Source organism: Camelus dromedarius, chromosome 31 (assembly GCF_036321535.1).
Source record: "Camelus dromedarius isolate mCamDro1 chromosome 31, mCamDro1.pat, whole genome shotgun sequence".
NCBI lineage: Eukaryota > Metazoa > Chordata > Mammalia > Artiodactyla > Camelidae > Camelus > Camelus dromedarius.
The window spans coordinates 14,990,100-15,013,674 of NC_087466.1; the positions used below are offsets into that span (position 1 = coordinate 14,990,100).

Sequence of the window (23,575 nt, forward strand, 5' to 3'; positions counted from 1 at the left end):
CCCTTCTAGGCACAGGGAATGCTGCTGTGAACGAGATACCCAAAGGTCCTGCCCTCATGGAGCCAAGGGGGCTGGAAATTCCATTAGTGTCATCCACGGGAGGTGGGGGGAGTGGTGAGAAAATGAAGGAAAAAAGATATGTGCGTCCTCACTCCCTCTTTGCTGTTGGATGAGCTGGCTCTGGGGGTGTCCAAGAGAGGGAACTCCAGCCGGGTCTTCCTGGACCCGGAGCCTGAGTGCATGTGGGAGGCCGCCAGGGTCTGCCTCCACCACCAGAACCCCAGTTCCAAAGCCCTGGAACTTCAGGTAAAACATCTGACAAAAATGACACCCTGAGAGCCAGGCCTTGGAGGGATCCCCGGGGCTCCTCCCTTTGGCTCTCGCAGACCCACCCCGACCCCCTCCCCTGCCACAGTCCGTTATGGCTGGACCTGCAGGGGAAGGGGCACAAGGGAGGCCAGGGAGGGAGAGAACTGGGGTTTTTTTTACTGCAGTAGAAAGAAAAAGCACAGAATCGAGCAGCTGACAAACTTGCGTCTTGGCGCTGGCATTACCTGTGTGACTTCAGGCTGCTCTCTCTCCTCCCTGGCCCCAGTTCCCGGAATCCAGGGCGATGCCACCCTCCCCGTCAGCTGTCTGTTCGAGGATTAATTGTGGCATTTCCCATGTGAAAGCTCCAAGAGGGTGGCTGCCAAGAGAACCCTTGTTCCGGGACCTGGGGTCTCACATCCCCCTCTCGGGCTCCATCAGGGTCTTTCCTTTCCTCAGAGGCATCCTGGAGGCCCCTTCCCCTCCCTAGCCTTTCTGGGAGCTGACTCCGTGTTGTCCCCTGCCTGCTGACAGCCCCTGGGGTTTACTGACCACTCTCCACGTGTGTTCGCTGACGCCTCTCCAGGTGGCCCCGTCAGCATGACCAGCAGCTGTCTCCCTGCTCAGATTCCCAAAACAGAAGGCTGGCCTGACCCAGAAACACAGCAAGCATCATCCAGGGCGAAAGGGACAGCAGGCAGGCGGACGGAACACTGGACCAAGCCTGGGCAATATTGTCCAATTCCGGTTGTTACCGTGGGCTCCCACGTCCCACTGGCTCAGGTTTCATTCATTAGCCAGCTGCGTGGCCAGGAGCAGGTGGCTTCACCTCTCTGAACCATGAGGATGCAATGAGGTCATGAAGGAAAGTGCTGGGCCTGGTACACACTCAGTGCTCAATCAATGTGGGTAGTGACTAGGATTACCAGAGGCAGAGCAGCAGAGGAGTCAGAAGCCCAAATTCTGAGGTTCATATCCCACCTCTGCCGCTTAACGGGTGTGTAGACACAGGGAAGTCATAGCCTCGCTCTGTGCCTCGGTCTCCACATCTGTTAAATGGGGATAATAAGAGTCCCTTCCTCTCAGGGCTGTAGGGAGGATTCCGAGTCAATACACTTACATTTAAAGTGCTTAGAACAGAACCTGGCACCTGGAAAGTGCTGGATAAATGCTGATGGTTTCCGCTTTCTAGCTTCTCAGCCCCACTTCTCTCCCGGGGTCCTGGATGCTGCAAGCGCCCTTGAATTGAGAAAGTGGATGAGGTCGTGGAGGGTGTGTTCCCCACCCCCTCCCCAGGCGCTGTGGGAGGAAAGCCTGGGAGGAAGGGGGAGGAGGGTCGTTTAGAACACACCCACCAGCAGACCGGCCCCTGAATGCGCAGCCCCATCAGCACGTAAACACACACCACTGCACCCACTCAGATCCACGCATAAACTCAATCGGGACGCAGCCGCACCCCCGCCATGTGGTCCCACCCGCTGAGAAACCCCTCCCAGCCCCCGCCCAGCTCCCAGGCGGGGCCCGCTTTCTTCTCTGAGCCTTGCTGCGATTCTGCCCCGCCTGGCTCCAAACCAGCCGGCCTCGCCCCAGCCTTAATTACAGAGAGAGCCTCGGTGCCTGGCGTGACGTCAGCCCGAAGCTTCTAGCCTGATGATCTCACCCCAGTTACTCGGGATGGGGGTGCCTCCGGGGGCTCAGCACAGACTCGCAGGTTCCGACCCAGGCCCCCAGCGGTGCGCACGGACTGCGCCATGTGCCTCGGTTTTCTCACCTGCGAAATGGGCGACGGCACTCCCCCCACCCCCCACGGCAGTGGCGAGGGTCTCACCGCGTGGCAGGCACCTAGGAGATGTAGCCGATGGTTACTCTGGTCCTCCGTACTATTATTTTTAGCAAAGTGCCTCATGGGGGCCCTGCTGAACACCAAAAGTATTTCTCAAGCAATGACTCAATGGATTCCTTAACACCCCCACCCACCCCACCCCAGGAGAAAGACAGGGCTCAGAGCCTGAAGCCCACCCGGGAGGGCCCCAAACTGCACACCTGCTGGGGGCAGAGCACAGGCTGGCTCTCAAGCTCAAGGCGTCTTGAGGTCAAAGAACTGTTTATAAATTCATTCTCCGAGCTACGTGGGAGGGGCAAGGAGGTCTAGAAAACAGGTCCTCTCTGGGCTTTGTGTTTCCAACCAGACAACCTGCCTTTAGGTAATTAGCATTATCACTGTCATAATAATAATAGAAGCTACCATTGTTTAACCCTTCCTACGCAGTTTCGTCATCTGTAAAACGGGGACAGTCGTAGCACCCCGACCTCACGAGACCGCTGCGGAGGAAAAAAGGAAGTTAGTGTTTGTGGAGCGTTTACAGCCGGGTCTGGCCCCTAGTGCGCAGTGTATCACTGAGAATCAACCTTGAACATCTGAAAGTGCCGGTCTGCTAAGTGCTTTAGGGGAGATTACCTCATGTGTTCCCCCTGACACATCGGTGGGGAGTCTGCTTTTACGTCCACTTTACAGGTGGGAAAACTGACAGCTCAGATTGCCTGGGGAGGAACGTGACTCCCCTCACTGGGCAGGGAAAGCGAGCGCTAAGTATGGGGTAGAGCTGCAAGTGGGGATTGCAACTCAGGGGTGCCTGCCCATCCACCAGGGTCCCGCTCTCCCCTGGGCTTCTGCGGGTCCCCAGCGTGGAGGCAGGATGCAGCTCGCTCTGGGGGAGGTATTTGCAGAGGGTGACCTGAGCCCTCAGCCAGGCACGGGTTATTAATAGCCGGGCCTTAGTGCCCTGCGGGGGGCAGGCTGCCGGAGAAGGAGCTGGAGGGAGGGCGGAGCTGAGCCGAGTGGGGGAGGAGAGTGTCCGGAGAGGCTGGCGGAACTTGGATGTTAAGGTCCCTCCCAGCCCCCTGGGAGCCCGGCTGTTCCCTCAGCGGATTCTCTGGGGCTGGTTCATCGCCTCCGAATACTCCTGTGACAGGAGGCGCTTGCAAATCCCGCCCCCAGTCCCTGGCAGCAATAAATAGGAGTCTCCCAGCCCAGGAGAAGCAAGAAGTTTCTAGGCCTGCTGGTTGCCGGGTTTATTAAGCTCCCGGCTCCATTCTGGACCTCAGCAGCTCTGGCTGAGAGCCTGGACGGCCTGGGCGGACGGTGGCTGGCTGATCTCCGGTGAGGCTGTGCTGGAGAATTCTGTACCACCAGCCAGAGGTCGCCTTTGGTGGCTGGAGTGTCCTTAGGGGCTGGGACCCCAGCCTGGTGCGTGCCTCCTTGTCCTTGGCAGTGGATGGTTCAGCATTTTCTGAAGCTGCAGAATAAGCTTGGAAGGCCAGCCGACCCACATCATCTTGCTGTGTGACCTTGGGCAGGTGGCTTCCTCTCTCTGAGCCTCTGTTTCTCCTCCAGCTCAGCAGCCACCATGGCTGATGGTCAGATGCCCTTCCCCTGCCCTTATGGAAGTCGCCTGCGCCGGGACCCATTCCGAGACTCATCCCTGTCCTCCCGCCTGCTGGACGATGGCTTTGGCATGGACCCCTTCCCTGACGACTTGACTGCCCCTTGGCCTGACTGGGCCCTGCCTCGCATCTCCTCTGCCTGGCCGGGCACCCTGAGATCAGGGATGGTGCACCGGGGGCCCACTTCCGGGGGCAGGTTTAGGGTACCTGCCGAGGGCAGGAGCCCCCCTCCCTTCCCTGGGGAGCCCTGGAAAGTGTGTGTCAACGTGCACAGCTTTAAGCCGGAGGAGCTGATGGTAAAAACGAAGGATGGATACGTGGAGGTATCTGGTGAGTGGAGGAGGGAAGGAGAAGCTGGGGAGGGGGTGTAGACCTCGGCCCTGGAATAGCCACCAGAATGTTCCCTTAGAGGGAATGCTGTGACAGCACGACACAGGTGACTTCAGGGCTCAGGAATGCAGGCCATAAAAGTTCTCTTTACAGAAAAGCTCTCCTCTCCAGGCTTCAAGGAAAAATTTTAACCTGACTTAGCTGTTGGGGGGCCTTTGGGCACTGCATCCCCCAGGGAACCAGCAGGAAAATAGAGACCACGTCGCATGTTTTGACAGAGAGAATTTAACATAAAGAATGAAAGTTTCACAAATAGACAAGGAGTGAAAAGACAGAGAAGTGGGGTCCGCGCACCACAGCATCATAACACAGTCCGACAGGGGGGTATTTAATGCTGTGTGATCAGACTGTTAATGACTAGCACAGGTTTCAAGAGAAACGCCTGCCCTTGTCCCAGGTAAGGAAACCGAGGCATAAATGTCATTGTAAGGGTACAACTTGGTAACCTTGGTTGAGTGATTACTGTCTGCGAGGTACCATTCTATAGTCTTTACCTGTAGCATGTCAGTGAACACAACCAGAAGAGGTAGGTCCTGTCTGCCTCCTCTTTTTAGAGATGAGGAAACTGAGGCGCAGAGAGGTTAAATTAACTAGCCTGAGGGCACCACCAGAGATTCAAACCCAGGCTGTCTGGGAATTGAGAGGCCAGAGGTGAAGAGATGATTTCTTGAGCACCTGCCGGGTGCCGAGGGCTCGGGTGTACCTTTTACATTCCTGCTCTCAATGAGCCCTCCCTCCAGCCCTGAGAAGCGGAGGTGTCTAGTCCCATTTTGCAGCCAAGGAGGCTGAGGCCTGGGTGGGGGCTTGTCCGAGGTCACGCCGTGAGTCAGCAGCAGTTAGAGACTGGGCCTGCCCATGACTCCAGGCCCAGGGCTCCTGCCACCACATCCCAGCCTGGGAGAGGGAATGTTCTGGAGAAAAGGAAAGAGGAGACAGAGGCTCAGTTCCTGTTAAGCAGGGCAGCAGGGACGAGCTTTCTGTCCCGGCCCTCCCAATTAACGCTCCATTAAAAAGAGTGTGTTCCTGGCAGACTCTACCGGCCAGAAAATCAATAAAGCCGGTGCAAACAGGCTAGGCAGGGACAGGCCCCGGCAGAGCAGCCTTCAGGGGGAGTTTCAAAGCCTTCAAGGGCAGAATTATAAACATTAGAGGTTCCTGCGGGTGTGGCGGGCGGGGAGGCACGCTGGGGCGGCATGTGCCTGCGTGGAGGGGGTCAGCCAGGACTTTCCGAGTTGGCTGGGGAGCCAGGCATCTGAAACCACTTTCCTGTGCTTTGTTTCCTTATCTGGAAATTGGGATTCAAACGGCTACACCGCCTAAGGATTTTTGACGTAAATGAGGTGATGCTGGTAAAGTGCATACATGGCTCTTGGAACACAGGAAATCTGTATTATTACTGTTGTCAAGGTTGTTGTTATTTACATGCCGGGCAGATGGTAAGGCCCCGATAAATCATCAATCGTAGGTGCTCTTTGAGACCTGGGTTTAAATCACACCACCACTATTCTCTGGATGGATATGGACAGAAACAGCTCTTCACCACTCTGAGCCTCAGTTTCCCCATGTGAAGAAGGGGGATCCTACTAGTACCCCCCCAACAAGGCTGCAGGGAAGACTAAACATGTACAGACAATCTATAATGATAAATGCAGAGTGTCCGTCTGGCACTCTGCGAACAAGGTGATTATTATCACCACACCTGCCATCTTTGTTTTAATTAGGACTCTAGAGTCTTCCTCCCCAGGGTGGAGGGTCTCCCAGACCCTGTGGTCCCTCCAGGAGACCTCTGTCCAGCCTGGAGGGCTTTGTACACTCTCCCCCTTTCAAGGTGCTTCTTAACAAGTAGGGTCCGGCAGCTGCAGGCTGAGATCCCAGCTAAGTACCTTACTAATTCAGAGGCTTGGCGTGTGAGTCACAGAGCCTCATTTCCACATTTGTAAAATGGGTTTGTCGGGGGGTTATATAAAACAAAGACAGACAAAGCTGTTCTAGGTTGAAAATGCCTCACAGCTGTGCACTTAGCAATCTCGGCTTGACAAAATCCAAATCCCCCTAGAGAACATACAGAGACTTTAGTGATAGGGATTTTAAAAATCAGATCGCTATCAGGGGCTCCATTTAAAAAGCAGCTTTCAGGGGATGTCTGAGGTCAGATGCAGTCTCCCATCTGATTGCACATTACGACACACCTTTGACACAGGGCGCTGTGCTAAACACCAACACGGTTTGGCTCATGGATTCCTCATGGACTTCCAAGGAAATATACATAGGTGGGTTGCGCCCATTTTACAGACGAGGAGACCGAGGCCTGGGGATAGTAACTCTGCTGAGATCACCTGCTTCTCCATAGCAACGTCTGAAATTCAAAGCCGGGCCTGCTTAGACAGTTCCAAGTCAGGATAGCTGGATCTGCTTCTTACTGAGTGGCCCAGGGCAAATCCTACCACCTCTTGGGCCTCTGCTTTGCCATTGGTCTAATGAAGGGTTGATACGTATTTGCCAGACAGTGTGTTTTATGATATTACTAGCATCTGATACATGGAGGGAAGTGGAGGAGTCCAGGATTTTCGAAATTACCAGAGGAAACAAAATTATTAATAGGTCTTCTCACTGCAGGACTTATCAGAGCCTTGAATTTGCTAGTGTAGTTTATGAATCTCTGAGAGGTGGCTCTGTCTTATCTGACCACATTAAAGCATCCAGTTCCAGGGAAGTGTTTGGAAAATGCTAAACTAAATGATTTCCATCATGCCTCACACACACCCCCTCCCCTACCCTGCAGCCACCAGCCAAGAAATGTTCTTGTCATGGGCCACTGGGCCAGGCGCTGGCAGAGGAAGGGACTGGAAAGCCCCGAGGCTTTATTCCGCCCCTTCTCCTTAATCCCAGGGTGCTGTGCTCCCCTGGAAACAGCACCTTCTTTCCTTAGCTGGGCCCATAGCTTTCCCCAAAATGCTGATGCCTACTTCTTGGCACCTGCATTTCTCTGGCATGTTGAGCAAATGGGGCTGTGAGGGGCCTCTGGCTTCCCCTGGCCTCCAGATGAATTCTTTTTTTTAAAAAAAGAATCTTAATAATTACTTTTTGCTGTTTTCAAAAATAAAATATTTACAAGGTAGATAGGAAAGCAAAATAAGGAATTAAAAATCAGTTATGATCCTGAAGCTGCCCTTGTCAATAGGTATTCAAATATCATGCAAATTATGCTTCAATAGGAGCCTTCTAACCACGCCCCCTTCCACCCAGTTTAACCCCCTCCCCAAGCCACCCTCTACAGAGCTGCCTTGCTCCGAGATCCTTACCCCACAACCCCAATACCCTATTTTCAGAGCATGAACAGGAAGTTTAGCTTCTGATGATCCATTCTTTCCCCAAATATCCAAATTCACCACAAGCATTAACCTTCTCAGGGTAGCTTTACAACTTTGAAAGCAATTCTGTGACTCATTCACATCACTGCCTCATAGTCACCCAGTGATTAAGAAGTTGTTGCTGCTATTGTAGAGAGGCGTGAACTGAGGCTCAGGATAGAGGAGGGATGTGCTGGGAAACGTCAGAGCAGGGACTCCAAACCCAACCCACGTCCCTGCCTTGGAGTCTTTGCTCCAGCACTTCCAAGCTGTGTGACCTAGGCCTCATCACTTCACCTCTCTGAACTTCCATTGCCCTACCCACAAAATGGTAATAAAAAAAGCACCTGCTTTTTACGCTTTTTGTGAAAACTAAGGTTGCTATCGGTCAGGTGCTTAAGACGCTGACGGACCCCAAGGAAGCGCCATGTAAGTGGTTGCTATTGTTATTATTACCATCAGCATCGTCTCCTCCTCGATTATTATTGCCAGGACACCAAGTGTGCAAAAGAGCTGAGTCAGAGGCACTGGCCTGTCCCCAGGGGAGGCAGATCTCCAGAGGCCCATGCTCTGGGGCGGGGACCCAGGGACAGACAGTGCTCCTCTGGCCACCGGCCCGTGTTAGAGCCAGGCTGCCGGTGCTCCTGGACTTGGCAGGTCCAGATAAACTCTTCGAGCTCCCAGCAGCAGCACGTTCACGGAATAGTATGTTCTGGTTAGCCAGACACTCCAGTTTAAAAATGAATTCCTGTAAATGTACCCCTTTCTGCCCAGCTGGTGGGAGACTAAATTGATGTAGCCTTTCCTACGGGAAATTTAGTAATATAGATCAAGGCTTAGACATTCTAGAACTTGGAATTTATCCTAGAGAAGTCATCAGGCCAGGGGTGAAGCTCTGGCTGCAAGAACGGTCAGTACAGTGAGGTTCTTTCCAATGTCAGATACCGTCTCAGTGCCCAAAAGCCGGGGATTGGCTAAATGAACTTCTGTACCCGCTATAGCCATTAAAAGCCATGTTGTCAAAGAATATTTTCTGGGATATGGGAAAAACAATTATAACGCATCCGCAAGAGAGAAAAACAAGTTTCAGGAGTAACAGACAATGTGATCTCATTTGATCTGATATTCATCGCTACTCTAGAACATATATGCATTTCTAAGTAACAGAAGAAAGTCTGGAACGTGTACAAAAAATGTGGTTTCCTTGGGGTGATGGAATTATGGACGGTTTTGATTGCTTTTTTCTTTATTTTCTGCATTTTCAAAGATACACATCAGTTATTTTGTAATCCGAAAGAAGTTATTAATAAAAGAATAATGAATTATAAAAAAGTAATTAATAAGGTAGTCACCTATAAATTGTCAGCTTAAAAAAAATCTGGACCACAGTACGACACTCTGTCACACAAGGTTATTTCCAGTCTGAATCCAAAGCCCCTCGGAAGGGTGTCCTTGTATAAACGACGGTTCTTTATTTTTTTAACACCTTTATTGTGGTATGGTTCCTGTACAGTGAACTACACATATTTCAGGCGTACACGTTGATAAATTTTGATAGATGTATACACCAGTGAAACCACCACCACAATCAAGATAGCTAACATTTCCATCACTCCTCAAAGAGGTGCAATTTTTGAATTCCAATAAATGAGGGTTCTTAGCCCTGGAATGTGGCCCCACAAATGAAGAGTGACTAATAATAGGAGCCCAGTGGCTCTGCTGGGCACTAATCCAATTTGTTTAAAGAGAAATTAGAGACACTCTGTCTGTTAAAAAAAAAAAAAAATGGGGAGGGGCCAAAAGGCTCAGAATTTGTTATATAAATGGTAAGATGACAGCCAGTTTGGGGTTAAGCCTTCTTGGAATTTCGTATTTTTCCTTCCGAAGGAAAGAGAAAAAGCCCTCGCTTGCCAGCGTGGAGGAAGAGGGGCAGGTCGGATTTCACATCTGTGGTGTCCCATGTGTCATTTCTTAGGGAGAGCCCCCTTTGGAGAGTCTGGATGGTTTTTATTTTTGTTTTTTTTAGCAGATTGAAGCATTATTTCCGGGTGGTTCTTTCAGTACTAGATACAGATAACGTGACTCAAAGAACTAACTGGAAGCCAAAACAGGCCGAGGGGCATTGAACCGAGCCCTTGGCTTAGGTTCAGAGAGAGAGCTGGTTCTCAGCTCAGGGCAGCCGTGCACTTGCTGGGTGACCTTGGACTCATCCCCGGGCCTCACTTCTCACATCAGTAACCAAGGGAAGAAGAAGCCCATCCCCAGAGCTGGGCAAGGGCTCTGTGCGTTACACAGCCAGCTGGGTGGCAGACTAGCCCCACTTTTTTCCTATTACCCATTCTGGGATGTTAACCTCAGGGCTCTCCTGGCTGGTGAGGAGAGAAGGATGAGATGCAAGACTCAGGGGATGCAGGGCAGCATCTAAGGGGACACAGGAGGTCGTTTCTGTGGTGTCCTAAGTCTAACTCATAATCGTCTACAAACCACAGTCAAGGCCTCCTGACTGGCCCATTGTCTTATTCCATCTTCATAATAGCCTGGGAGGTGGTTTCAAGTGGGTCCACTTAGCAGATGTGGGACCAGAGGCTCAGGCAACTGGGGCCTCTAGACCAAGCCCCAAGCCACACAGCGAGGCAGGGGCAGGATTCGAACCCCAGCCCGAGTCTTGGATGATGCCCAGGGGACACAGATACTGACACGTGCCATTCCTCTCCCTTCCAGGTAAACACGAAGAGAAGCAGCAAGAAGGCGGCATCGTTTCCAAGAACTTCACAAAGAAAATCCAGTAAGTACCTGGCAGTTGGATTTCAGGGTAGGACTGGAATGCGGGTGGGGTACCTGGGATCTGGGGTCTCACCCTCTTGGGCATCTCTCCTTCAAGACGCCCACTTCCCAGGGGGCAGAGAATGGGACCCTGGCACCTAAGGGGAGACGGTATCTCAGCAGACCTGCAGTAGGTTCCCAGAAGGGGTTGGGGCAGGGGCACATGGATCATGTCGTCTCATCTGCTCAGTGCTCTGCGAGGTGGGTGTTAACAACCCCGTTTTATAGATGAAGAATTCGAGAATAAGAGAGGCAAAGTGGCTAGTCCACAATTTCACCAAAATTGGGGCACTCACCTACCCACACGACATGGCAGAGAGAGAGTCTCCATCACCATCAAAAAAGACCCTTTTTTGATGCCCCCAGTTCCCCACTAGAACCTTTCGAAGGCTGCTTGCTCTAAGTCTCCCATAGCCAGGAGAATGGGCACCTTCCCTAGAGCATCCATAAGAATTTAGCTGAAAGGTGTCCTGGCGTCATCAATACTTCCTTACGAGAAGGGTTTTGAGGCTGAGAGATTGGGATAAAGGAAGAGCCGGTTTTGCTGGGGGGTGGGCGAGGAGGGCTGAAGCTGGGGAATTACGTGAACAGCAGCAAGACCACCAGTCTGAGCCAATGCATCAAAGCCACGCTGAGCCCCTAATGACAGTGCCCGTGGGGAGAAGAGAGTCGTCGAGAGGTGCCGATGACCAGGTGCTCACAGACACACCTTCCCCCAATCAGCATCACTGCACCACGTGCACTTCTAGCTCCAAAGTCTTTTCCCAGTTGTCACTGCATTAGCCTTTGCAGCAAAGGTAACGCCGTGGGGAGAAGAGACACTCCCCTCCTTGTATTATGGGGAAACTCAACTCTCCCAGAGGTGAAAGAACACATCCAAGGTCCTTAAAATTAGCATTTAGAACAGCCCCAAACAAGATCCTTGAACCCTGAGCTTGCAGTGTTCATTCTCTGAGCAGGGACTGCCCTTTCCTCATCTGTAAAGGGGATGGATGCTGATTCCAGCCTTGCGGAGTTACCCGCTGGAAACAAAATGAGATCCCAGGGCAGTGATGGGCTCACAGCGGGTCCTCAGAAGTGGCGGTTTGTTCTTACTTTTATTGTTATTGTTATTGAATCTTAACTCCTCCCCTCGCCCTGGCAAAGGTGTCCGTGTGTCTGGAGAGATTGCCCAAGCTGAATTCTGAGGCTTCTTTCTTCTTTCGGCTCTGGGATCCTGCAGTCCTCCTGTCTCTCCCCCGATGTGCCCATTCTGCACCCATCCGGTGCCTCCAGAGTACTTAAAAGACACTTCCTGATAATGGCAAATGCTAAACTGTTTTTCTCTGAGCTCTCTGACCTGCCTGCCATCAGGAGACCCGCACCTCTCCCTGGAACAGCAGGCAGATCAGACTTTGCTGAGAAGGGAAAGATGAGGAAGAGAGGGAGGGAGGGAGCTGATGTTTCTTTTAAGAGACTGAAATAAGGTCTCAGGATGGAGTCACAGGCAGGGCAAAGCTGTGAAAGGGATGGAGCCGGAAAGAAGTCAGCAAATTAATCATCTCTGAAAGACAGCCATTTTCGTGGCTTTCGCGTCTCTGAGGCCTCTGGGAAAACAGCTTGCTGGAAGTTACTTGACCAGATAGAAATGCCTAAAGCTGCTGAAGGCAGGGCTGCTGTTCAGCAGTCGAGCTGGGCTGGTTGTTATAATATTGGACTAGGAGCCCCTCAGAGGCTGTCCTCAGTCAACCAGCCATTCTGACCCTGTCCCTGGGACCCTCCAAACCTCCCCACATCCCAACAACTAAAGGGTCCTTAGGACCCTCCTCCATCACTATGGCATGTATCCATCCATTCTGGTTGGGCGATGTCCAGCTGGACCAGTGGTTAAATATCTTGAATCTCACCTCTGGGTGTAGGAAATGCCAGCTCCATGATTGAGTGGATAACTTAGAGAAACTGCTCTGAGCTTCCGTTCCCGTATTCCCTCATCCCCTCATGATGGGGGATGAGAGCATGTGTGTAAAACTTTTCACACAGTGTACAGACTCAGTGCTCCGTCCGTGGGAACTTATATTATTAAAGACTCCACAAAGCTGGAGTCACACAAGAGCAGCTGGGACTCCTGGGAGCTCCTGGCCCGGCCCAGACTCCAGACACCCAGGAGAGGACTGGGGTTTGGGATGGCCCCGGCCCAATCTCAGAGACCTCATTGCCTCTCCCAGGGAAAAACTCTGGTCATTAGAGGACAGGGAAGCTCCTTCAGCCAGGCTGAGGTCCTTGGAGATATCCTCCCAGACAGGATGCTCCAGCTGTTTGCCTTAGCCACAGCTAAGAAATTCTTGCCAACACATCCATCCCCATGTGAAAGGCCCTATTTGGACCAGATGAGGGAGCAAGGGAGAGGTACTGGGATTTGCCAGTCAGGCTGGGTGCAGGGCAAAGACAGTGGAGGGGATCTTTTCCACACTCAACTTGGATGAGAGGACAGGGGCTGCAGGAAGTCATCAAGGGAGGGTTCTATTGGCTTTGCTCCACATCTCCCCAGGTATCTGATGTGCCATTTACTGACACTGCCATTTACTGGTGTGTTAAGAGCCATGGTAAAAGGTTTAGAGGTTTAATTCTTCATCTTTAAAAGATTCCCATGGAGTAGATATCATTGAGCTCACCTTGCGGAGGAGGAAACGGAGGATGTTGGGATTCAGTTAAGGTCACACAGCAGGGAACGAGCAGATCTGGGCTTTGAACACAGGTCTCTCCTTCAAAGCCCATGTCCTTCCTACTTGGTTCAGGGGGATAAAATGAATCATTCACATACCATCTTCACCTACGTTTTTGCCTTCTTTGCTTACATTCCCATATTATCATTTGCTTATGACTTTTTTTTCTTTTCGATCAACTCGCTTTTGATAAGGTTAAATTCTCATCAGTAAAACGTTCACTGAGGAAGGCAATTATAAAATAAATCCACTGAAAGCAAAATGTGGTTAAATTCTCACTAGATCGTATTGCCTGCCAAAGGGTCAGCCCTTTCTTTGTTAAAAAAAAAAAAAAGGAAAATAGCCAGAGACAGAGGCTAAGGTGTTAAAGGCATGTTAACACTGAGCTGAGATTTTGAGCTGGATGTAAATGTAAGGACGGAAAGAAAATTGAGGAGGACTAACTTTCCCACCGAATGGGTTCCACACATAGGTCACCTGGTGAGAGCCCTTGAACAAGTCTGTTCCCATCTCGGGGCCTCAGTTTCCCCATGGGGAACATGAGAGCATTGCTGTGGGCATTTGAGATCCTTTTGGGCTCTGACATTTCATGGTTCAATGATCTTGCTAAGATAGTCACGCTGGTCAGGATGCCTCCTTGTACGGCCAATGCCTACAATAGCAATGTAGAAGCTGCCTCGTTTTGAGCACTTACTGTATGCCAGGTACTGGGCCAAGCCTTTGCTTTCGTCATCCCACATCAATTCTCACACCACCTTAAGAGATAGATGCTCTTTTAACCCTCTTTTCCCGTAAGGAAGTAAGTTTGGAGAGGCGAGCTCACTAGCCCAAATTCACACAGTCAGGAAGAGGAAGAATTTGAACTCAGGGCTGCCTGCTGTGGACCGTGGCTTGCCCTGTCACATTGTATCACATGGGTTGGCGTGCAAAGGGTTAAACAGAGTCAGCCCACTCCCAGCAGAGAGCTGGAGGTCCAAACTTTTGGCTGTCTCTCTACTACAGAAGTTTGACTTGGCAACTGTCCATGTCCCCTTTCTCTTCTGTCCTTCCCTGCTGACCCCTCATTCATCTCCGGGACTCCCATTTGGAAGGAGTCACCTTGTAGATGCAGTTCATGCAGCTCCAGGTTGCTTTTCAGACAGAGCAAAAAAAACTCCCCAACCCCTCCAGGAAGGATCCCTCCCATGACCGGAATGGGCTCATGACCCAATATCTTGGTTCTTGCCTCAAGATTCCTGCATTTACAACAGGCAAAGCCAGCCTGGACCGGTGGAAAGACCAATGGTGATCGAACCTTCTGATTTTCCCAACCACGGACCTTTTTTCAAAAGTCTGGTGCCAGGGAGGCAGTAGAGCATCATGAGCATCTCCTCTGAGTTTGGAGACCAGGACTGCAGTTCCATCCCCATCTACTGCTTACCGGCTGTGTGACCTTGGGCAAATCAGTTCACCTCTCTGACCTCAATCTTCTCATCTGTAAATTGGGGCTAGTCATAGAGCTTGCCTGATGGGATTATTGTTAACAACTAAGTGAGATGATCCAGGTGAAACACCTGGCACATAGAAAGTGCTCAGACGGTCGCAGTTTTCATTATTTTCATTAATAATGGAATCCTAACGAGGTCATTAACATGTTCTCACAATTCCAGTAGTTTGTTGATGAAACCATGCCCCGGATAGCCTCATTTACCCCCAAACAATCCCAGAATCATAAAAATAGCTTCAGAGCTAGAACCAGATTTGGGTTCAGGAACCCCGTCTTTGATGCTTTTTCACTTGCTGAGCCTGGTATTTGATTTCCCCACGTCTCTGGTAAATGTATTGTGCAACAGTCATTAATTCCCACCTATTAACCATTCTGGGTTCTTTATAAAGCTCCAACCAGGTAATGCCTATAAATGTGTTTTGGGAACAAAACTATGACCTGCTAAGAGATACTTAAGATGTGACCCAATCAAGGCTCATCCTAAGCATCTCTAAGGTGCCATCTGAAGTCTAGCCGTTGAGCAGCTGACCCTCTTTATCTGTCAAGTTGCCTGTTCCACTGTCACTTCCACCAGCAATGCATTTCGTAGTAAAGCGCTCTCTGGCAGGCACGTGACAAATGAAAATGTGTCACCTGCTGTGACATTTATGTTCTCTAAAGGGATGATTGATGGTGGTGGCGATTTCTGAGACCTCAACCAAGGACCAAATACTTGGGCCCACAGGTCCCTTTAAAGTTACCATCGGACCATTGTTTTACCATTTGCAAACCATGTTCAGATTCTTCATCTCATTCTAGAGCATCAAATACTGCATACGTTTAATATTATTGTCCCTGTTTTGCAGAAGAGGAAACAGGCTCGGAGAAACTGAGTGACCTTCCCAAGATCACACAGATAGAAAGGGGGCAGAGCCAGGGTTCAAGCCCAGCATCATATGCCCCTAAAGCTTTTATCAAAAACCTTTTCTGGGTGGAAGGAATAGCTCAGTGGTAGAGTGTGTGCTTAGCACACGTGAGGTCCTGGGTTCAATCCCCAGTACCTCCGTTAATAAATAAAAATAAACCTAATTACTCCCCCCTACAAGTCTTTTCTTTTGAATGAATAAAAGAATGTCTTGGCTGTAAACAAAAATAAAAATTGAATCTTGTGTTTATCCTAGGCTTCCTGCAGAGGTGGATCCTGCGACCGTATTTGCCTCACTTTCCCCAGAAGGCCTGCTGATCATCGAAGCTCCCCAGGTCCCCCCTTACTCACCATTTGGAGAGAGCAGTTTCAACAATGAGCTTCCCCAAGACAGCCAGGAAGTCACTTGTACCTGAGACCTCAGTCTTGGTCCTTTCTTGTTCCCTCCTCAACCCCAGGGCATCTCTGATTCCAGACTACATTACTTTAGCTGAATTCATAGATTTAGTGTGACTAAAATTTGGGGGGGGGGGGGGTCAGGGTGTATTGACCAGATTCCCTGGATAGTGTACTACTAGTTTTTTTTTCCTGCAAGTTGGAGCAATTGGCAGGTCAGGCTCGGTTGCACTAGGCCAAAATGCTGAGAGTTTACCTTTTCTATTGTGATGAAAATGCTGCACATTCTATAGTTGCCAAACAGATAAAAGGGGACATAACATTTCACATTGTATCTTACCTTGCAGCTAATGCAAGAGTTGCTTTTCTCTGGGGACCTCCCCATCACCCAGATTCCCATGCTGGGCTCCCAATGTCCATGCCTGCTCCGTGGTTTTGTTGATGGAGCCCAGTAGCTCACTCCATTGTGTTTTTGCAGCCCTGGTTTACAGAGGGCTATAGACAGGTCTTACATCCCCACGTGGGATTGATCCAAAAGCCACATGAAAACAAACAGTGCCTTCTGCCCTACACCCAGGCATTTATAGCACGTTCCCAAGCTGGCACTCCCCAAGGACTCTGGAAGCCCCTTAGTTTATTCTCTGACTATAGTCCCCCCTTTCTCATGTCTCCTATGTCCAAGTCGGGATTTTTACAGAGGGGGCTGTCACCAGACAGCTCCACCAGGAACCAAGCAAAGGCCAGACAGCCTGGCAGGCAGACTAGTGGTATTATTTATATGGGTGGGACGTGTGTGTCATTGTTATTTGAATTGTGCTGTTGTTTAAGAAAAAATAATAGTTAATAATAATAATAATAACAACAACAACAATAATAAAGGAGCTGATGTTCTTAGCCTTGTGTGTTGTTTTGATGGGAACTAAATGCATATGCAATATCAATAAGGGATGCTTGTGGCTGCCAATAATAATGCCCAGTGCATAGTGGCTTAAATGATATAAACATCTGTCTAACTTTATCAGAAGTACAGATATGAGTGATTTCAAAATTACTTTTTCAGCTGTTATGCCACCAGAACCCAGAGTCTTTCTATCTTATTCCTCTGCCCCTCTGACAAGTCTACAAGTTCTGTCCTCATGTTTGCACGATGGCTGCAGGAGCTGAAGCATCTCAGCCTCATATGACAAGGTCCAAGAGAAGGCAAGGGTGAAAAAATCTTCTCGCCTGGCTTTCTCTCAGTAAGATCTTTGCCAGAAGCTCTCCCTCAGCAGATTTCTTTCTTTTATTTCATTGACTAAAACTGGGTCTTCCGTGTCATGTGTACCCTGAAGCCAATTCCTGGCAAAGGGAAAGGGATAGGCTTAGACCAATGTTGATTTGTCCTTTGAGGCCAGGAACATTGCTGCCTGAAAAAACAAGGTTCTGTTAGGTAGGAGGGAAGGGAAGTAGCAGCCTTGAGGGCAGTTAACAATGCAGTGGCTGCCACACACTCATGCTTCTGGGGAGCCCAGAACCCTGAACGCAGGATGGGAGGGAGCAGGGCTGTTGGCACAGGGCATCAGTTAGAACCATTTCTGTGCTAAGTGCTAGGAAACCCCACTCACACCGACTTAAGCAAAAAAGGGTATTTCTTGGACACAGCTGAGAAGTCCGGGATAAACGCTGGTAACAGTTCATAGAACTGTTTCTGTCTCCTCGTCCTGCGGTGTTGGGTCCACCCCCAGCCTCCCTGTCATCCCCCAACCTCCGCTGCTCCTAGCCCTCCATGATCCACGTGTCCCCGTGGTCCCAGGACAGCTGCAATCACTACAGCCCCACGTCCTCCCACATTCCACTCCCCTGTGAGAAAAGCCAGTCTTTCCCCATCGCTTCTGCTGTATTCCCGGGAGTCATTCTTATTGGACCGGCTTGGGTCACATGACCATCCCGGAGCGAATCACAGCCCAAGGAATCAGTGCGTTGATTGGTCAGGCTTGGGTCACATGCTCCATCCCTGGAGCCAATCCCATTTCATCCTCACAGCAGCAGCACGCGAAGCCGATGCTAAGTTTGCAACGAAGAAGGCGCGTCTCGGAGAAGTGGCTTGGGGTAAGTTCTGTGGTGACCGTAGAACTCGCACCTAGATGTTTGCTTTTGGAAGGGGTAGTGAGGCGTTGCAGGGTTGCTTTTTTCAGAGCACCTCCAAACCCCCCAAATTACAGCAGAAGTCAGTGAATATTGCCTGAGCACTGTCTTATTTTGGTCCTGTGCTCAGAGCCAGCCTGTAGCAAACGGTGAGCCGCCATTCCTGCCCAGGAGTTGCCCGCACACCAGTAACAGGCGGGCAGGTAATAGAAAGCCTGGCACTCGCTAAACTGTGTGCCAGACCCCGGCATAAGTGCTTTATGTGTATTAATAGCTTTAATTACCCTAAATCCTATCAGTGTTACCAGACCAAACTTGTAGTAAAGCCCATTTACTGATACGGGGTTGTGGTGAAGGAAAATGCAGCGTTTACTGCAGGGAGTCCAGACAGTCAGTGTTCAACAGGCCTGAACTCCACCATGGCTTTTAGAGAAAGATTTTTAAAGACAGGCTGAGGGAGGGGGCTTTGTGGGGCTTGTGATAAGGTCATGGACGTTCTAATTGGTTAGTGGTGAGGTAATCAGGAGTTAACATCATCAACCTGGTTCCAGCCCATCTGGGGTCTTGTGAGCGGCGTACAGTTAACTTCTTCCACCTGGTGGAGGGTTCAGTGTCTGCAAAACAGCCCAGAGGGTTTGGGCCAGAATATTATCTATAGCCCTTGAGAAAGAACTGAAAGTCCTTGACTTTAATGGCTAAACTATTATTGTATCTTGCTTGACTGTTTTCCTTTGTTTCTGTCTTTTCTTACTTCTCTCATTAAATTTGTTCTGTGGCACTCAGGGAAAGCCTGGGAGGCCAAAGTTTTACTACAAACAAGAGGCAGGTGGAGGGCATGGTGGGCGGTGGGGAGGCCCTTTAGGGTCCTGCTTGTTGCGTGAGGTAGGTTAAACTCTTACTTCCATTTTACAGATAAAGAAACTAAGGCATGGAAGGATTAAGTGCACTGCCTCAAATCACTCACCTAATAAGCAACAGGCCCAGGGAGTCTGACTCCAGGACCTTCACTCTTAACTGTTGCCCTGTTCTGCCTTTCTCTCAACAGAGCAAAATGTAAGTGCGTCTTAAGTTGAGTCCATCCAGCTTGTGGGAAGAGAAGGGATATTTCAGTTCGGGGCTCTGCCAGGGTGGGAGTGGGGGCAGAGATAGTTATCCGAGGAGGGGTCACTCCACTGAAGGTAAGCGCCATTGTAGACGTGAGCAAGCAGGGTTAGGAGAGGGGAGGTGCCTCACAGGCAAAAGAATACACATGAGCTGAGGCGAAAGGTATGTATGTCCCTTTTAAAACCGTCTTTTGGGTCCCTGTTGTTCAAAGGATTGAGTCCAAGCTACATTGCAAGACTTGCAAGGCATTATGGGATCTCTCCTGGTTACCTCTCTCCACCTACCCTAACCCCTACCCTCGCCCTTCAGCTCCCTACCCCAGCTTCCTCCTGTTCCTTTAACCAGGCGGGCTCTCTCTTGCTTCCGGAACTCTGAATACACTGTTCTGTCTCTCGCCAACGACTACTCCTCCACCCTCTTTGGTTAATTCTTTGGGGTCTCAGTTTAGACTCCCACCAGGCTGGCCAGAGCCCCCTCACGATGACCCCCATCCCAACAGCACAGCCTGTAACAGCTTAGGTATTTGTGTAGCAGAATAAACAATAATAACAGTCGTAAACACCAAACTGATCCTAACGCCTTGGCTTTCACGGACGGGAGGAGAAATCATTCAAGTCAAGGGGGAAATCCCAGCTCATTTGACATTTGACAAATATTGAGTGGGTACCTACCAAGGGCAAGGCACTGTGCTGGGTGTCAGGTGACCGTTTCTTTCCACTTTGAGAGCTTGGTGAGATAGAGAAAATGAAAGCTTTCATTTCTACGATCTCCAGTTCTGGGCTGCTGAATGGGGAGACCCCAAGAGAGCCCACCCACCGAAAATAAAGATGTCTTGAATGGATGAATGAATGAATGAATGAATGATGAGTGTCACCCTGGAAATTAGACCAAAAGCATGATCTCAGACCCCAGAAACTCAGCTCACATCAGTTCTGAGAGCTTCCAGCTTAAAGACATGAGCCATGTCATCAAATTAGAGGACTCAGCCCCTCCCCAGAGATCTCCCACCAAATGACAGAGTAATATTCCGGAGTACTCCCTTCGATGATGATTCTGGGATGGGGGTACCCAGAACCTGCTTCCATGCTCCACTCCCTTGACCTGGCCCCCTGGAAAGTTTTATCCTCAGCCCGTTCCCCCCTCCCGACTGCCTGCCCGCCAGCTGCTGCCCATGGTGATATATACAGATGACTTGATTTGACCTTGAAGGGAAGAAACAAATTAATGTGTCTCAAAATAAATTCCGGGAATCAGTGGCTGGCTTCTCCTCCACCCCCATCTCAGTGCCTCACAAGCTGTGCATCCTAATGTGAAAATCAATACTGTCTCTTAAATGAGCCAATACCTGGAGCTGGCGGGGTGTAGGGCTGCTGGGAGTTCTCCCCCCGCCCAGTGCCCTGGGCCCAGGAGTTGTCAGAAGGGGTGGGAGCCTCAAGGCCTGTTGTGGGCTCTGCTCTCTGGTGGCCGAGGGCTGGCTCAATCACCCTGTCTGTAGTGAGATCAGTCCACCCAACCAGTGGCTCCAAGTCCTCCCAGATGGGAGCAGCTGTGGGCTACCTGGTGGCTGCTGAGGCACAGGGAAGGGCTGCCGTGTAGAAGGGCATTGCCATGGTCATTCTCCAAGGATAACTGCGATAGGCGAGGGGCGGAGACTCCAGCCCCGCCCCCAGTTTAGCAATTCAGTGTCTATTTACTGAGTGTCTGTCTTTAGGCTCCACACTGATGCAGATGTAGCCCAGGTACAATTGTGCTGAGTGTCCAAATACTGGGATACTTAAGTCCCACCTGGTAAATAGCACTGCCTCTGAGCTGCCCACAGTGTCCCAGCCTTGACTGAGCACATCTTTTTATTCTGATGCCTTGACCACCTGGGACCTTGCTGACCCTGGAGGGACTGCCCTTCCCAGAGATAGCCTGTGAGCACCCCTTTCTTGGGAAAAGCCATCCAGAGCCCACGCTCCACACACATCCTTTTTCACACTCTTACACTCTGAGCCACTCTCCACCTGCCCTCATCATTCAAGGTTCGGTACCGAACAACCTGGGACAGCCCCGATGCCCCAGAGCCCACTGAAATTATTCCAGCCAGCCCATTCTACGCCTGTTTCCCCTGCCTCACCTGTTTCCTCCTACAGAAACCGCAGTAGAGGCTGTTGTCCACCTTCCCTTCACCCTACCCCTCTGCCTTCTGACCAACCGTGGTGCTTCCCTGGTTGATCCCCGTGGGACAACTAGGCCCCTCCTCTGGGGATCTGTGAGTGTAACGAGCTCTCTTTTCAGTGGCAGTCATCTCCTGATCTTTTAACCATGCCATATCTGAATAACCTAGGCACCTTCCTCCCTCTGTCTTCTCCCAGTCCCTCGAGGAACCAGCAGCTGCCTCTGGACCCGTGGTCACTCTGAATGGTCAGTGCCCTGGTCCTACCAGTTGTTAAAGATTTTGAATATAGCCGCCCCTTCCCCAGGGCTACTGTGTATCAGGTACCACTCTGGGCCCTGGAGAACAAGACAGATGGGAGTCTCAGCCTTTGAGGATGTCACAGGGGTCTCAGGCTGGATGTGGGTAAACACGGAAGATAGAGTCCAGGGCAGGACTCTGTGGGCTCTGAGATCATCAAGGCCATGATGGATCTGAGTTCTGATCCCAGCTCTCTGCTTGCCCTGGGAGTGACCTTGTCACTTGTCCTCTACAAGCATTTGTTTTTGTATCCACAAAATAGGGTGATGGCAAGACAGAGCAGGCCTGAGGATGACACATGGCTGTGCAAAGTGCTCAGCCCACAGGTGCTGATACAGAGTAAGTCCACAGAGAATAGGGGACAGCGGGTGGGCTCAGACCAACCCCACCCTGCAAGGCTGGACCCAGGCTCTACCAAGGACCCATGGTCTGTACCTGGAACTGAGGCTGCCTCCCAATTCTCAGTGTCTCCATTTGGGAGAAGAAGAGTGGGAATTAGGGGCTTTGAGGGGGTTTCGGTCTCCATTGTCAGAGATCCAGAGGTAACCCTGACACCACATCTCTGTAATCTTAGTTGCCCAGTCCCCTCCCCCTGCCCAAGAATGACCTCTTGTAAATCAGGAAAAACTTGCAAATACAACTTTGGAATCTGAATGCTGTATTTTTTAAATTGAAGTATAGTCAATTTATCATGTTGTATTAGTTTCTGGTGTACAGAATAGTGATTCAGACACACACACACACACACACACACGTATGTATATTCCTTTTCCTATTTTTCAGTTTAGGCTATTACTAGATAGTCAGTGTGTTTCCCTGTACTATACAGTAGAACCTTGTTGTTTGTTTACTTTATATATAGTAGTTTGTATCTGCTAATCCCAAACTCCCATTTTATCCCTCTCTATCCTCTTTCCTCCCTGGTAACCATAAGTTTAATTTCTATGTCTGTGAGTCTATTTCTGTTTTATAAATAAGTCCACGTCCTTTTTTTTTTTCAGATTTCACATAGAAATGATATAATATGGTATTTGTATTTCTCTGACTTACTTCACTTAGTGTGATAATTTCTAGGTCCATCCAGGCTGCTTCAAGTAGCATTATTTCAATTCTTTTTTATGGCTGAGTAGTATTCCATTGTGTATGTATATATATACACATACATACCACATCTCTATCCACTCGTCTGTCGATGGGCATTTAGGTTGCCTCCATGTTTTGGCTATTGTAAATAGTGCTGCTGTGAACTGAATGCTGTATTTTTTTTTTTTATGAAAGGGGGTGACTTTAGCCCCTTAGCAGTCAGCATAATCCATGGAACACAGCAAGTATTCAAAATATCAGTTGTTATCATTACTGTTGCTGTTGTTGGCTATCCTGCAAAACCAGGGCGAGGGTTCATTTTAAAAGAGAACACAATGGAAGGGAGGGGGTCAGACCACAGGCTGGAGGTGGACTGCAGCCTTTTCCTCCCTGGAAGACTTGGCATCGAGGAGAGATGCAGGTGGGCGATGCTGCTTGGCTAGGCTCGTGTCTCTCTCCATCATGTCCCGAATAGAGGGGTCAGGATGCTCTCCAGGCTGGAGCCCAGACCACAGCCTCCAGCACCCCTCACTGGCTGAGGGGAAATTCTTAACTCATGCTCTAGAAATCCTTCAAGGGATTCTGATGTTACTGGTCTGGGGTGGGGGCTGGGCATGGATATTTTTTAAAAACTCCCTAAGGATCCCAATTTGCAGCTTGGTTGGGAACCAGTGGAGAGGGGGCTGCACAGGAGGAGCCCAGAGAAGGCTTGGACCCAGCCTGGGGTAGGTGAGCATAGTTACCGGGAGCTTGTAGGGAGAAAATGATGTCAAAGTTGAAAGGAAGAGTATTAATATTACTAACATTATTAAAAGCTTATTAGCTGCAAGGCTGTGTCCATGCCCTTAACATCCATTTTTCCATTTAATCTGTAGCCAAACTGCAGTGATGCAGAAATGTGCCCACAGCTGGGAACTGGCAGAGTCCATTTTAAACTCAGGGAGGCTGGTTCCAGATGACTGCGTTAGCTAGGCTGAGGGGCAGATGGGGTGGGAAGGATTA

General features: G+C 50.1%; 1 protein-coding gene across 1 annotated transcript; it reads left to right on the forward strand.

The window, feature by feature from the left end:
* Positions 1–3,231: 3,231 nt before the first annotated feature.
* HSPB8 (heat shock protein family B (small) member 8) lies at positions 3,232–16,698 on the forward strand. The gene is made up of 3 exons (XM_064481182.1): positions 3,232–4,083; positions 10,215–10,278; positions 15,665–16,698. Exons 1-3 carry the CDS (start codon positions 3,717–3,719, stop codon positions 15,822–15,824), a joined length of 591 nt encoding a protein of 196 aa, XP_064337252.1. The 5' UTR covers positions 3,232–3,716; the 3' UTR covers positions 15,825–16,698.
* The last annotated feature ends 6,877 nt before the right edge of the window (positions 16,699–23,575 follow it).